The 17,054-nt window shown below is 44.1% G+C and overlaps 1 protein-coding gene across 2 annotated transcripts in view; it reads right to left on the reverse strand.

The window, feature by feature from the left end:
* Positions 1-17,054, reverse strand: part of PDGFC (platelet derived growth factor C) — a 752,668-nt gene that overhangs the window by 53,167 nt on the left and 682,447 nt on the right. For both annotated transcript variants that reach the window (XM_069243160.1, XM_069243169.1), the window contains exon 4: positions 3,712-3,919. In XM_069243160.1, coding sequence (XP_069099261.1) covers positions 3,712-3,919 — 208 coding nt within the window. The remainder of the gene's footprint in view (positions 1-3,711; positions 3,920-17,054) is intronic.

A 17,054-nucleotide genomic window follows, 5' to 3' on the forward strand; every position in this document is an offset into this window, starting at 1 on the left:
GGATGATAGATGAGAACCCACAACACAGTGAATTTTTTTGAGAGGGTCAGAGAGATAATGAAGGCTTCACAACAGTCAATGAAGAAGTCGGAAAAGGAATATTGGAGGTCTCTTTCAAAGATTATAACGATTCTCCCCTCCCAAGATAGTATTCTATCTTGCCTCACAATTGAATAACCTAGCGGAATGATCTGGAGTATGTCAGGGGAGGAGGCCTCATTAAGCCATGTTTCGGTTAAAAAGACTGCCTGAGTTCCTCGATAAAATCATGCATTTCAATTTCATGCTTGCACAGCCACCTACAGTTAAGAGAAAAGAGTTTAAAAGGATGGTGTACTAATACCCCAGAGCTGGTTCTACTTATCATAGGCATGGAAGTTAAGAGTGAAAAACTGCAGTGAGCACACCAGGTGTCTAAATTCTTCAGGTTTAGAGACCAACAGCAGGCTTTGGGAGGAAAAGGTCTCAAGCCAATAAGATTGTTTTTAGTATAGTCACTGCACAGCCATGAAGAACCCCTGTTTTTATGGCCAGCTTCCATAAAAACTAAAACGCTAACCAAGATGGTGCTGAAAACCCGCTATTCGTGTGGTTTAACACAACCACTGCCAACAAGTAAGCCTGCTTACTACAAGCCTCCACTCATCAGAGAATGCCCCCAAACAAATAGAAAACTCTCAAAGAAATAAGAAATGAAGAAATAAAAGAATAAGAAAAAGAAATTACAAAGTAGAAAAGTTAAAACATACAGTATTCAGAATTGCACTTACAGGCAATCTCACAAAGAATAAAAAAGCATTTACAAACAATAGCAGCAATGCAGACTAGCAGCAGTAATATATAAAGCATCCAACTGCAACAATTTTACTGTGACAGCAATCTTGTAGCAAACACACAGCACACACACTTTTAGGGCCAGCTTCCATAAACACTAGAACGCTGACCAAGGTGGCACTTTAAATCCCCCAGTCGTATGGTTTAATACCCACCACTGCTGACAAGTAATCCTGCATACTACAAGCCTCTGCTCATTAGAGGATTCCCCCAAACAATGAATAATCCCTCAAAGTGCCAAGAAGAAATTAAAAAGTGGCAAAGTTAAAATAAACAGTATTCAGAGTTGGGCTAACAGGTGATCTCACGAAGAATAAAAACACTTTAAAAAAGAATAGCAGAAATGCAAGGAAGTAGCAGTAATATATGAAGTGCCAGAGTGCAACAATTTTACAGTGACAGTAATCCACTAAATTGCATTGATATCCTCAATGGTAGCATGCCTATCTAAATGTGATACAAAATGTATAACATAGGTAACAAACTGATGCACAACAACTGTTTCTGCATATACACAGATCATTAATTCAAACACCTACAGTGGACAGCATAACATGAAAAACACCAGAATACAATGCAAGCATTTTGTCAAAAAATCAATATCCAAATAAACTACTGCAAAATTAACATGATAACATGAGTACCAGGAATGTGTGTTGCCAAAAAACGAGATGCCATCTAGAGCAACCCAGCTAGACAAAGCCCAAGAGTTTTGTTAGCTGGGAATGATTACATTAATATCTGACATACAGAGTTAACTTCACTGGACCTTTACCTATATGATAATAAGCAGGTCCTGCGGGATCAGAACTCTAACTTTAAAAACCTTATTTTTATGCGAATTGTCTTTACTAAAAAAATATTTTTGCAGGAAAAGTCAACTCACGCACCTTTACAGGGAGAAATCTAATTTGGCACATTGCTACTTGGGCCATGATATTAGGTGCCATTTGTATGAGTAGTAAGACCAGATAACTAGACAGCTGTGAATGTCCCAACTAGGGCTTAGATGCTAAATTTTCTCCAGGTGGGTCTACAAGGAATTTGAATGCATGCAGTCTAACAAACTAAAGGCTTCCCATGAACTGCACAGAAGAGCAACTAAAATGGGATAATGATCCGAAGTGAGAATAGGGTGGTGTGAGTGATGAATGGGGTTTCCAGGTTAGCCCCCAATAGGAAGTACAGCAAGACTGAGCCAATGTTGGGCTTCTGAAATTCTACGGATTTTTGGGCTGGCGCCCAAAGCAGCCATCCAACTGGAGGTACCATTTCTAAGCAGGAACATGATTCACCAAGTGCTAATGTCCTGTTTCCATGTAAGAGGGTTACACCATGACCATGTTGGCTCTAGTGATGACTGAAAACACTAACTCTCAGGTACCCAGTGGAGCTCATCGTCTGACTCATGCCATAATAATGAAGGGTACGCCTAGATGGTCACTCTGCTATGAAAGCTCTTATGGGGCTCACTTATTTTTTTTTCTCTGGTTGGGTCAATAAGTATTTCAGTGAGATTCTGACAAAATACCACTTGTAATGATTTCAAAGGTTAATGCAAAGCACTTCAGACCACACTGACCCTAAAACAAACTGTGATTAGGTCTTCTTTTTTTCTATATGATCATTATAATCCTTCAAGATTTACACTATTATTATAACTTAAAATGATGGGGGCATAATGGCACAGACAGTTTGCAAATAGAATTTCATTTATTTTATTTGTTATTCTATTGCACTTACAGTGAAATTGTCAACATAGTTCAGTTCCTATGAGATATGGTTCATGATTTTAAATAGTGATACTTCTGAGGAATCCATACACATGTAAGGGCAACACAAGAATTAAATCGATTTTGTAAAACCCAGGTAGAAATTATTGTCATATTCAGCCGCATTTGTAAATCATAGATGTTTTTTTTATTTGAACATTTTAACAGTCTATTCCTGAAGATAAAAACCTCAACTTGAGGTTAGCATGCCCTGTCTGTACTAGGAACAGTGAAGTTAATGTGTCTGAATCTTTACACCATTCACCTTTGTGGAACAACAATCTTAGGGATCTAGATCACCAATTAGGCTCACATTACATGAGGCTGCACATTCCTTTAGGGCTGAATTACTGCTACTGGCCCCATCTTGTATTATGAGGTTGACAGATTTACTGACCATCTTTAAAGTTTCCCTTGGAAAGCAGCTAGACTCTGTAAGGACATCTTTGGAGAAGAATGAGAAATTACTAGGGGCATTGGACCAAGAATTACCAGTTTCAGCATTTCTCATTATTCAAATTCAACATCCAAGGAAATAAAGTGGACTCCAGTATCATTATTCTAAGGAGTAAGGAATTACGAGACTAAAAGTCCTTCATCTGGGGCCATTGTAGTTCATCCTTGAAAGTCTATTACTTAGAGAAGCATTAGTCAATATCCTTTAAACACCTTATATGAGACCAAAGGTTACCAGCAGAAAAGGATAAGAGGCCTGACAATATTATGCTGAAGTACAGAGAAAGTTGGGAAAGATTGTGCTGAAATATGAGATCAACCTAATTTATAAATAAATAGATCATTGCTAAGCACATTGAACAATTCTTCGACAAATGGCTATCGTGGTTCATTGGAAATTAGAGAAGACCTTGGCAAAGAAAAAACTTTAAAGCCTGTAAGCAAATACCAATCAGACAGGATATCTTGAAGCAGTTGCACGGTGTCAAAATGAAATTTTAAATAAAAAAGTAATGTGAAAACAAAATTGGCACTCTCTTTTGTTTACAATATTAGAAGATTCAAAAGTGAATGCAACTAACATGTACTTCCTTTTGTAAAATCATAGATTTTTTAACACACATGATCATAGTTCACAGACGTAGAGTACCTCTGGACTTTCTCCCTTGGATAAAGGCCTTTCCGACTGGCTGCCATGCTGGTCTATACAATTCTTCAATGTCCAGCTGCCACCTGTCAGGTTCAAGATACCTTATAAGCTCCTCGACAGTACCAAAACCAGCAACGGCCTCATTCAACCGATCTATTGGCCACGCTGAGGGGGGTAGCTCAGAAGGGCTTGCAGGTTCTGTGTGGTGCTGAAAAAGAAAGAGTTTTAGTTAGAGAGAGAAAAATAAAACACTGCCAACATCCCTTGATAAAAATCTCAACTTGGGAATGTACAGCAGGACAGTAACAAAATATTTTGGTTGGACCCCTTATCTAAGACAGAGATTATGAGAAGACAGATACCTGCAGATTGCATTCCCTAATGCAATGTTTCAATTCTAATTTGGCTTAAGCTCATATCTTCGTCTCTCCACTGTAAGCAGGATAAACTCTCCTACCTGTGTTTGGACAAAGTAATCCAGTGATGAATAATATGTCTGAAATAATTAAACTAAAGTGAACTGCAAACCTCAATACGAAAATAGAGCTCAACTATGTCGATTTACTCACATCAGGATCTTGGAAGCCTATCACACCTAAACATTGATTCTCACTCTTTGGATTTTGTTCCCACTTTTTGTACAGCTTTCATAACAAAATGTGTTTTTAAGATTTTTTTTTTTTTGTGTGGAAATTGTCATCTGGCTCAATGTAACATATGGCTACTGCACTTCGACAATTTGTTAAATGTATGCAAATTTCCTTGGAATTAATGTTTCCTTGTGACTAATGTCAAAAACAATTTGCATGAGCCATTCCAAATTAAAGTGGAACACATGTGTATGTGGATATCAATAACAGAATTGTTACCCACCTACCAGTTCTACGTCATATCATAGACAATCAGATTGAAAGTTAAGTGGTCTATGATGTAATTGGCCATCTTAAAGTAGCAGAAAAATAATCCTACCATCCTCCACCACTTTTGCCTGGCCATTACTTTTCCATAATGCACTAACCTCTCTCTGTAGCATCTTCTGACAAATATGAAAATACACTACGTGCCACCCTGTGCCATACCCCAATTTTCTCTAGGCCTTCCTGTCATTTTCCAGCCAATGCGACAGTGGACAGCAGTTGTTGTCATAACAGTTTTTGAGTCAGACTCTGCCAACTCCAAGCAAACTCTACTGTCAGCTGTAGGTTTGCAATAAAATATGGGAGGCAGGGGATCATATGGTTGGAAGTGCCAGAGAACATTTACAGTCCCCCACCTTCTCCCTGTTCTGCAGATACCTGAGGAGATTGAGGAGGCAAGAGAAATAATGATCCATAATCTGCCATTAAACTGGGTGTTGGATGACTCTAAACTATGGGAGGCACCTAATTAGCATCCACCTATCCAACACATTGATCTGGTAACTAGAAACCCAGGCAACTTTGGAGAAGACCATAGATGTCTCTGCTTTATCGCACAACTTCGCTACAGTGAAAAACAAGTTTTCTTTTTGCACTGCTGTGATTCACCAGCAGTGACTGTCCATGTTTCATATCTAATATTCATGCTAATTTCTTCTTATGGAAGCTATAGACAACAAAAGAGTTTAATCTTACATTTTGCTCACATTTTTTAATTCAAAGGCAAGATATACAGATTGCAATTCTGCCTGTGAAAATACTGCAATTGTTGCCTACATACAAAGGAAAATATGTTTTTACGCTGATAAGAGGGAAAAAATGCTGGGTCCAATTCACAAAAGAAGTAGATCTGCACCACCAGATTTAGATCTACAAGCGTATGCAAATTTACTACTTTTTGATGTCCAGTATCTTCACCCAAAATGTTGTATTTTGCTCTGGTTTTCGAGTGAACCACTGGGTATATAATGTGACTTTTCCCACATGTCCTAATTGCAGAGTGTAGAGATCTCATTAGCAGACAATTCTGCACAGCAGGAATGGAGCCTCCTATGAAAACACACACTTTGAGGCATATTTATGATGCCCTAGCACCACCTTGCGCCACATTAACGTCATTATTTTTTACCTTAATGTGGCCCAATGAGGCCAAAATCCCTGAGCCGTATTTACAGAGTGGCACAATGCATGTATTGCACCACTTTGTAACCTTTTGCGCTACATTATGCCTGCGCCAGGCATAATGTAGGCAAAGGGGGCGCTACCCCGTTAGGGGAGCTGGAAAAATGACGTAAGGAAATCTATTAGATTTCCTTGCACCATTTTTTATGGCACTTTTAACACCTGCTCAAGAGCAGGCGTTAAAGGGGGTTTCCATTCTTTAGAATGGGGCCCTTTGTACTCTGCAGGAGTAGCGTCAATATTTTGGCACTACTCCTGCTGAGTACATTGATAGTATCATAAGAAATGATGTTATTGCCCCCTACCCTGTGCCATGGTGCGCCACATTTTAAATACAGAGCACACATGGTGGTGGTAGGGGGGGTGCTAAGGGGCGCAGGGAAAGTGGTGCTGCACTCGGTGCAATGCCACACTCCATAAATATGCCCCTTTATGTTTACTTCTCGGGGGAAAATCGTTTTTCCCCATGGAAAAAACCTTTCCCCTTGCTCTTTTCCCCTTCAATCCTGTAAAGGGAGTTACTCCAACCCTCAGCTGGTATAATACTCCACCCAGCTTCAGGGGTTGAAAGCAATGTATAATATTTTTTCATATCTCGGAAATATTTGCACTATTGAGATGAGGCATTTCAGCCACATCCTTGTGAACAATTAGGAAAGGAGCAGACGGGTAGGGTATTTTTCTTCATGAAAGTATTTTTAGATTTTACAAACATGCAGATAGTGCTGATGCCACACAAATTAACAAGAATGAATAAAATCTGCAGGAACCGGTCCATCAGCACTCACATTGATATGCAGGTATGCCTAATCTCAGTCAGCTCTTCCCTTTGGGCACGCAAGCAAAATATAATAAAATCATGGAACATTCTGGAATGAAAAACGGGGCAATCCACCTTTCATAAAATGGAAACTACAATTGTAAATTTGCTTTTTACAAAGTTATGCACAGTTTTCCCAGTTGATTCTCTGAGCAGAAACAGGTAGTTGTGAAAGGTTGCTTCAACTGTCTCTGAGGTTACAGCGCTTTTGGTGTGCTGGGCTCCTCAAATGCTTCCCCAGTCACTCTGTGACATGGGTATGAATGAGCTAAGCACTGGTTGACAGTGATGGCTGTACACAGCATAAGATAATGCCCCAGTAAGGTAATAATAATTGCTGCTAATGACTTCTTACCTTGGGTCACCAAGTAATTCAACAACAGTGACTTTGTTTCCAGTAGAGATCAAATAGGAACTTGGAATAGTCTTCTCTCACTGACTCTATGCCTAAAGTTTCTATCTTCAAGGCACCCCTTGACTGGAACTACACTGTATTCATGCCTAGCTCCTGAAAAGGGGTAGGTTTGACTAGGAAAAATCAAATGAAAACGACTGCTAAAACAAAACAAAAATTGGAGACATTCCAACATCTGAATTTCTTCATTCTATAAGAGATAAGTGTAACAGTCCCTTTCCATCAGAGCTTCTCAATGCCGTTTAGGGAACAAAAAGAGAGTCAGGTAAACGACCAGTCAGTACACCAGTCTTGCTCATTCACATCCCTAGATGGCTTCACAGTCACTTTCAACACAACCTGATAGACTTCACTGATGAAAGGTAGTCACCTTGTAGTACTCAAGTCCTCCTCTCAGACACCTTAGGAAAATATAACAAAGGGGGTAATTACAAACCTGGTGGTCTCATGACCGCCAGGGCATGAGGATGGCGGTCGGACCATCGGCAATGCAATGGTCCAACCGGCATAGTTGAACTCTGGCGGTCGGGCCACGGTGGGACCGCTAGCACTGCCAGGATCAGAGATCCCAGCGGTCTGGTGGCAGCGCTGTCCTGGGGATTACGACCTCATTCTTCGCCAGTCTTTTCATGGTGGTAGCACCGCCACGAAAAGGCTGCCAGAGAACAGGTACAGGGGGCGCCTGCACTGACCTTGGCATGGGCAGTGCAGGGGTCCCCCTGGCCAGCACCGTTGCAATGTTCACGCAGGATAGAAAATGCTGTATTCTCAGGAACACTGGTGTGTTTGGTTCCTGGCACTATGGAGAGCCCAACAGCAGGATATTTTCAACCTTGAATGGAAAAATCAGCAGGTTTGGACTAAAACTGCCTCGCCTAAGCATGGGCAAACCTTGGTAAACCTATGCCTAAGACAGTGGGCTTGTCCACCAACCACATGGTGGTAAGACAATATCGTGACCTATTCTCTCTGCAAAAACCATTACCTGGACCTCCCAATCGCGGCCTCTAACCGTCATCTTTGTTGAGATACTTGCAGGATTTATTTACTGATGTTTTATTAGAGACAGTGTCATTGAGCATTATAAAACAATAACTACTTACAATGACTATGAAAGAATATTAATTCTGCTGGGACTGTTGGAAGTGTTCAACACTGTAGAAAAAAACATCATATTTGAATGATTAGGCTAGGTGGCTGGCGTAAGCAGGACCTTCTTGAAGCAGTCCCAATAATTTTTTGAAAATATAATTGATCAACATACAGATGGAGCCATTTACTTCCAACACCAAAGCAAAAATCGTCCTAAAACCATGACTGTTTAATGTATGAAAAATGCCTCTGTTTGCCAACAACCTGAGGAGGAGCCAGACAAATGTAAACAGCTACATGTGTCAGCAGTGACCCTACCCATTTTCCTGCACGTACCAACTGCAGTACCCACCAATGAATAGGGAGAAGGGTGAAGAAGAACCCAATTAGCATACAAAATGGTGCTGCATAAGCAAACGGTATGCAGAAGAATGTGTTTTAAGAGGCTAATGTGAGTGTCTGAAGTAGTCTGAACTTCTCAGGCTCAGACTTAACTGGATCATCAAAATTCATAGAAGACGACACCCACGGTGAGAGAGACAATGTCTAGAAACTAGGGCAACTGGTGGCTTAGCCTTCTTTTTCAATTGACTCCTTCCCAAAACACATCATAATTACCGAAGAGATGGCACTGTAAATTATGATGGAGGAGAGCTGATTGGTGTGGTGATTGTCGTTGCTGCTGAGCACTGCATGATGTATGGTAACACATGGATATTCAAACATTGAAACCTGTTTGTAAGAAATTAGGTTATTGGTTGAGGAAGGTGAATCCCTACTCAAGCAGCAACTGCAATCCATGTCAGGGTGAAGCCACAATCAAACATCAAATTAACCTATGCTCAACCCTCTGGCAGCTTGACACAGAACAGTCAGGCTTAACTTAGAGGCAATGTGTGAAGTACTTATGAAGCTCGTCAAACAATAATTAAGTGAAAACACAATATATGAAAAATCCCACATCAAATTAAGATAATAGAGTTGGTTTGACTAATTAAAACAAGACTGAATTGACAAAAATCAAATCAGTATAACCAAAGATATGGAATTTTAAATGTTTAAGTGAAAATAGTGCCAAACAGCACAAAGCACCAACTGTGATTATCTGGTCAAGCCGGACTGGGACAGATTCACAAGTATGAGCCAACTGTGTTGGAACATGTGCTGGCTACAGGGATTCACTTAGGTCGGCTGAACACAGTACCTTAATCCTCGTTGGGAAGAAATTCTAAGTCCTGCATCGAGGATTCATCGTGCAGCAGAAACAAAGCGAGGTCCTTGCATGGAGATTCCTCGTGCATCAACAGTTCTGATGGGCTGCATTGGACTGGGAGATGTCACTGCTTAAAGATGCATCATGCAGTGGCAGTTCCGATGGGCTGCATTGGGTGTAAGTAATGTCCTTGTGTGGGGATGAGTTTCTCAGCCACAGTTCTGACGGGCTGCTGTAGTCAATGCAGAATCCTAGTGTTAGGGAAGTCCATGCAGCTGAGGCAGTGAGTCAGTTCTGAAGGTACTGCATCGAGTGGCAGAGGCAATGAGCTGATTCTGCGAGTGATGCCCTGCACCTTGGTGGACATGCATTGGTTCTGCTGAATCCACAGATTTGCCTTCAGGCCCTCTTCCAAGGGGCCAAGACTGCGTGGCACCACTTGGGAGGGCAGGACTCACAGATGGTCGAGTTCAGCTGCTGGGTTCAAGATTTTGTTGGAAGTCTGTTCTGTCCCTGACATTTCTGTTCAGGAGGCCAGCCAACTAGTCCTCTAGTTTCCTGGGTTTAGACAGGCAGGTCCAGTCCTTCCTACCCAGGGAAGGGGCCAGCAGGGCAGCAAGTCAGCACAGTGGTGGCAGCAGTCCTTAAGGGCATAGGTCCATCAGAATGGCATTCATTTCAGCAGCAAAGCAGTCCTTCATTACAGAGTCCACCTGTTCAGAAGCGCACAGAAGAGTTGGGACCTGAGGTCCAATATTTATACCAGGTGCCCACTTTGAAGTGGAGGAAGTTTCTAGCATACTTTGCCTCCTTGTCCTGGCCCCAGCTTGTCTGGGGTCATAAAAGACTAGTAACGCACCTTCTGTAAAAGTGCTCAGGATGAACATTTGTGATGTGCATCTGTGGTAGGTGACAGCTCTGCCCCTTGTTAACTGAGTGGCTCATCCTGCCAGCGCCTGCCTTCCTTTTGTCTCACTCTCTGAGAGCAATCTATAAAGAACAACTGCCAGCTACACCTAGTCCTGTGACCCGGGATCGTGCTGCAGGCACTAAATGGTTAAGACAAGAAAATGCCAGCCTTCTAAAAGTATACAAACAAATGATACATGGAATGCTCGAATTAATCTCAGCCTCTGGAAATCATTCGGGCTGCATTCCAATCCATTGTTGGCAGTTTGGGCTAGACTTGTCCAACTGGAGCAGGGTCAAGGCTGATTTGCATTTGGCTGGGTCCAAACTGAGGTGCCAAGCTGTGCAGAATAAGGATGGATTATGGATTGGGATGCGGCATGAGTGATTACCATATCTGAAATTAATTCAAGCATTCCACCCATCACTGTTTTGTAAACTTTCTAAAAGTGGCATTTTCAGAAATGTGATTAAAAAATCCAACTTTTCATGAAGGTGGGCTTTTAGACATCTAACTCGACCTGTCTTCCTGCTCCCAATTAAAAGTTAGCACTTATCCAATGTAATAAGGTAACCCAATGTTATGCTATGGAAGAGGTAGGGCTCACAGTAATGAAAAATGAATTTGGAAGTTTTTAACCACAACAACATGTAAAACGTAAAGTATATGTGCAACATTTCAAATACACTGCACCCTGCCCTCTGGGCTATTCGGGGCCTACCTTTGGGCTGACTTATAGGTACTAAAAAGAAAGGTTTGGTCTGGGCAAAAGGGTTATTTTACCAGGTCAAAATTGCAGTTTAGAAACTGCACACACAGACTGCAGTGGCAGGCCTGAGCTACGATTAAAGGGCTACTTAAGTGGATGACATAATCAGTGCACAGACCCACTAGTAGCATTCAATTTACAGGCCCATGGCATATATAGTACCCCTTTACTAGGGGATTTCAAGTAAATTAAATATTCCAGTTGGGTGTAAGCCAATTCTACCATGTTCAAAGGTGAAAGCTCAAGCACTTTATCACTGGTTTGCAGTGGAAAGGAGCTAAACACTTGCTTGATTTTTTTGTAAGACCAAAGAAAAACCACACCACGTGTCTGCCCCTTTGCTGGGACAGAGGCACACACAGCTCTGCCCAAGAAAAGTATTAAAACAATGTCTAGCTCCAGGTTGGGGCACAGATATACAGCTCCTTCTTTTCAATACGAAGTGAGAGGAAGGAGCTGGGTGCCCCAGCAAAGAGACAAACACACACTGGTGTCAAGCCTTGGCATGGTTATGTTCATGTGCAAAGGAGACTGATTGAAAATATCATGTTTTGAAAAAACAAATGCTAAAATATCTATCAAACATCATATTCAGTGTGCTCTACTTGCCAACTAATCAGGGTGAGGGAGGACTGGTATCGAACTACAGAAACTGCAGTATGTATAAATGTTAAAAATATGTGTTTGTTGTATGTTTTCATACAAACCTGGGTTGATACCTGTGACCAAAAGGCAGGTATCCTAAAGCAGCTTTGGGCTTTCAATTACTTTTCAAATTTCCAAGGTACATTCTGGCCTTGATTACGACTTTGGAGGTCCGAGGACCTCCACGATGGAGATGGTGGTCGAACCGCCGCTAGGTCGGCGGAGAAGACCACCATATTATAACCATGACAGTGTTCCCCATAGAACACAGCCAAAACACTGCCAGTACCACCAGTGCGGATGGACCGCCATTGCCAGCGGTAGGCATCTCCAGGCTGGCAGAGACCATGTTCCTGATTACATATTACGACCCAGCACACCACCACAATATCTGGGGCTTTCTCACCACCACAAAAAGCCTGGCAGATACGAGCAACATTAAAGGAAACACTCACCTTCAGGAACACAGACACGTCAACAGCCACCATGGAACCTGAACTGGTAGTCTACCCTCTGCTCCTGCTGGCCAAACAATGACAGAACCAGTAATGATGACGAAGAAAACACAGCTAGCTCACACTGAAAGGAAGGCCATTAGGACACATCCACACACATCACATAACCCCGGCACGGCTAGCCACAGCCACAGGGGTAGGGGTAGGGGTAGGGGTAGCCACAGCCACACACACATGCAAACATACACCTGTACCAACACACAAACACATCTACATACACATTCACACACAAACAACACACACCACATCCAACATATACATGTCATAGACACACCACACTGCACACACACACACCACCACCACTGTCAGACACATCCACACACAACACCACTGAGTCATACAACCACAACACCATCGTAACCACACAAACGCATTGGCAGAGAGTCACAACGCAAACCTCCACAGGAAAACACATACTGCTAGCAACACGTAACAACAGTGCAAAACCAATACAAACAATAACACTGCCAAAAAACATGCCACATCACATGCCACATTCACTCAATGCACAAAGTACATCACAGATGCATCACAACACACATACCACTGCCACACAATGTCACACAACAACATAACATTTCACAACAAGTCCATTGCACAACTCACCCACAAAACTCATGCTGCTACACAAACACATCACATACACAGAAGACACATCAAATCGCACATACATGTGGAAGGAAAGCCAGGGCAAGGTTGTAAACCTCAACACCAATGGGTGACTGGTGCAGCTATATTAAAATGAAGGTCCTGTCATTAAAATTGACTATATACAACATAGGGCTACTGGCCAGTTCAAAACTGTCCATTTCCCCAGGCACACGGGTAGAGTCTCTGGCCCCAAGTTGCCTCCACATGGCAGGGGCATCAACGGGGCATGCAGGCACCTCAGGGGCGATGGGAGGAGGGCCGAGGTGGGGGTTTGGGAAGAGGGTCCTTTGGTTTGGCTTTGGGAGGGGGGCCCTTTAGTTTGCCTTTGGGAGGAGGGTTGTTAGATTTTGATTTGGAGGGGAGTGGCTTTCCCCTTCGTATGGCCCTTTGGAGGAGGGCCCTTGCCTTTTAGGGGGGTGGTAGTCTTTGCTGGGGAGGGGAAGAGGAGGGGGATGGTCAGTACCAGAGGGTCCATGGGAAGATGGGAGGTGGAAAGATGGGGATTGGGGAGGGCATGAGGGTGCTTGGGTGAAACAGGGACAGGGTCAGTGCGAGGGATCAGGGCAAACTCATACAGGAATCTTTTTTTAGGGACACAACAGCAGTCATGGAAAAAACGGGTGGGAGTAGAGGGCGAGGGAGTGGTGTGTCTTGGTAGGTGCCTTGGGTGCAGGTGCGTGGGTGGAAGCCATGTGTGTGCTGGGTGTCTGTTGGGTGGGTGAGTGTGCACGTTAAGGTTTCTTGGGAGTGAAGGGGGAGGAGATGAAGGGAGATGACAGGGTGGATGTGTGAGTGTCTGTGGGGTGCTGCATAAGGGGGTATTGGTAGTAGTGGTGAGTGCACATGTGGTGAATGGTGTGGATGTATGGGGGTCTGCTATTGTGGGGATGATGGGCATGAGGGGACTTGTGGATGGATCTGGGAGTGTTGATGTGGTGAAAGCAGGTGTGAGTGGTGTAGTGTCTGTGAGGGAGGAGGTGGGGGAGTGTGTGTAGGGAGTGGATGTTGTTCTGTCTGCATGTGTCTGTTGTCTGTGTTCATGGCGGTGGTGGGACTTGTGATGCCTGTGTTTGTCTTTGCGAACCGTGCCTGTTGAGGTGGATGAATGCTGGTCTGACTGTGTGCTCTGGATGGGTATGAGGAGAGAGGTGTGGGATTGGGCACAGGTAGCTGGAGGGGGACGGAGGATGAAGGAACACTGGTTGCCGTCAACGAAGAGGCCACAGCCTGAAAGGATTCTGCAGGCCAGTCAGGGCACCAGGAATGCCTTCCAGGAAGGCATTGGTCTGCTACATCTATGATGCCAGACCCTAGATGACATTCACAATGGTTGACTGTCCCACGGAGATGGACCTCAGGAGGTCAATAGGCTCCTCATTGGGGGCAGCAGGTCTGAATGGGGCAGGGGAAGACTTGCCTAAGGCAAAGGAGACGCCCACCCTCCTGGGTCAGCGGGCACAGGCAACTGGGTGGGGAGCTGCAGGGAGGCCGGTACTGGTAGGGGGGTGGTGGACAAGGGTGGTGCTGGGCTTGTCCCAGATGGGTCTGCCACCGCCAGGGAGTATCCATCAGAAGAGGAATCCAAAGAGGATGTGGTAGATCCTGTCTCCCTCATGGCACTCCCCTCGCCCTCTGTCCCACTGGTCCCCTCTTCTAGGCTGGAATCAGCCTCCCGGGTCCCATGGGCTGCTGCTTCCCCACTCGTTTATGTCCCTTCTCCTTCACCTGATGATGGACACAAAGACAGAGGAGGAGAGGGAGTGAGGGTGGGAGAGAAAGAAATTATGCAATAGGTCAATACCTACACATCATTCACACAGACTGACAAACAAAAAATTATTTTGGTATTCCATGTCATTGCATTCCTTTAGATTGAAATGCTCAACTTTGGGAACTCAGAGGAGAAATAGAAGCTCATTCACACAGACTGACAAACAAAAAATTATTTTGGTATTCCATGTCATTGCATTCCTTTAGATTGAAATGCTCAACTTTGGGAACTCAGAGGAGAAATAGAAGCTATGCACTCTAATACAACTAATGTGGGAACATTGGCACTTTTGACTACATGAAGGGTCATACAATGCACAGTAGCACAGTACTTGGCACACACCATTGTCATTTACATAGACCTACCCTGTACTCCTTACTCTACCGATTCCTACATGGCAAGGTAGCATGCCACCAAATCCATAAACAATGTGGCCAGTAACATTTTGTCCCCTGCAGCCATCTACACCTAAAGTCTGAGGCAGCTGATTGAGATCACGCCAATTACCTCTGTCATAGTGGCAGACTATTAGTGATGGCAATGCCCTGACACCTCAGGTATACTGATGCTGATGGAAGGAGCTGGTCACTCAAAAGATGACAAATGTCAGGAGACAATATCCAAAAATCAAGTTCCTACCCTCATGAGTCACTGTCTGCATGGTACTGGCACATATTACCGATATAATTCCTGCCAGGGTGGCTCATACCCATAGCCATGTGGAACTACCAATGATCTACACAACATCTACCCACTAGTAGGCTACCCAACCCCATAAATGCCTACCATTAGGGAGGTGTGAGTCTGTACTTACCCCTTTGTGGTTGCTGTGCTGCCCTCAAGTGCCCACCCTGTCCACAAGCTTCTCCAGTTCCTCCTGGGTGAAGGCAATGCCCTATCTTCTATCTTCTGCAGGACATGGCATAATGGCTCCCAGAGTTAGAACACAGCAGCTCACACAGTGGAGGTATTGCTTGCACAAGTGTCAGGAGTCAAGTGAGCTATGTAACAGAAAATGGCAGTCACGGCCGCCGCGTACATGACCGTTACCGCTGGCGGTGATCATCATTGGCCCCAGTCTCCCATAGGCAGCAATGTTATTCAATGTTACCCTAGAAGAGAGACACATCATTCAGACCTATGGTCTGAACCATCAGACCATAATGGAACTGTGTACCCAGTTGGAACTGGATCTATTGCCAGCCATCCGTAATCCCTATACCATCCCCCCCCACAGTACAGGTCTTATCTGTGCTGCACTCCCTTGCCGAAGGCTCTTTTCAGATGACAGTGGGCATGGCTGCAGGGATGTCACAGCCTACGTTCAGTATAGTGTTGACGATGTACTGTATGCTTTACTGAAACACCTGGACAGCAACATCAGGTTCCCCCAATGTGCAGATTTGGCCACTGTAAAATCTGACTTCTATGCTATGACACATGTCCCTCATGTGATAGGGGCCATAGATGGCACCCATATTGCTTTGGTTCCTCCCAGGGTCAATGAACAAGTTTACAGGAACAGAAAAAGCTTTTACTCCATCAGTGTCCAGGCTGTGTGTCTCACTGACCAATACATCTCACAAGGGACGGGCAAGTTTCCAGGATCTGTGCATGACTCCTACATCCTGAGGAACAGCAATGTCCCACACATGATGGCACAACTACAGAGAGAGAGCGCCTGGCTCGTTGGTATGTATCCCATAGTAAGTGTGTAACTGTAAAGACACCTCTCATCACATTCTACCATGTGTCTCTACCAGTATTGTGATAGGTCTAACCTGTGTGCACACAGGTGACTCTGGCTACCCTACCCTTCCGTGGCTGCTGAAACCAGTAAGATGCCCAACAACAGATGGTGAAAACCGTTTCAATGAGGCCCACAGCAGGACGAGGCGTGTCATTGAGAGGACCACTGGCCTGCTAAAGGCCCGATTTCAGTGTCTACACACCTCAGGAGGTGCCCTGCTCTTCAGACCACTGAAGGTCTGCCAGATCATAGTTGACTGCTGCATGCTACACAGTCCGGCTCTGAGACGCCACATACTATTTCAGGATGTTGAAGAGGTGGCAGCTTGACCTGTGGCTGATGACGGTGAAATAGACACTGATGAGGAGGCAGGTGATGAGGCTGTAGCTGACTCTAGAACAGAGTTAATCCAACAATACTTACAATGATCTACAGGTATGTGTCAAGTGTCTTGTATGTGAACTGTACTCCTGTCTGCCTTGTGACATAGCTCATCCTGGTGTGTGCCATCAGTGGAGGTGTTAGGTGAAGCTATCCCTCTGTGTGTGTTTGAGGCAATAACATTTTGACCATCAGGGGAGGTGTTACTGTTCATATGTCAGTGCTATATTTACTGTGCTGTTGGCTGCCATCACATCTGCAAGGGATTGGCCATGTTGTATGGTCCCAGTAATACAGTGTCGACTGGCAACC

Source organism: Pleurodeles waltl, chromosome 1_2 (genome assembly GCF_031143425.1).
Source record: "Pleurodeles waltl isolate 20211129_DDA chromosome 1_2, aPleWal1.hap1.20221129, whole genome shotgun sequence".
In the NCBI taxonomy this organism is placed as follows: domain Eukaryota; kingdom Metazoa; phylum Chordata; class Amphibia; order Caudata; family Salamandridae; genus Pleurodeles; species Pleurodeles waltl.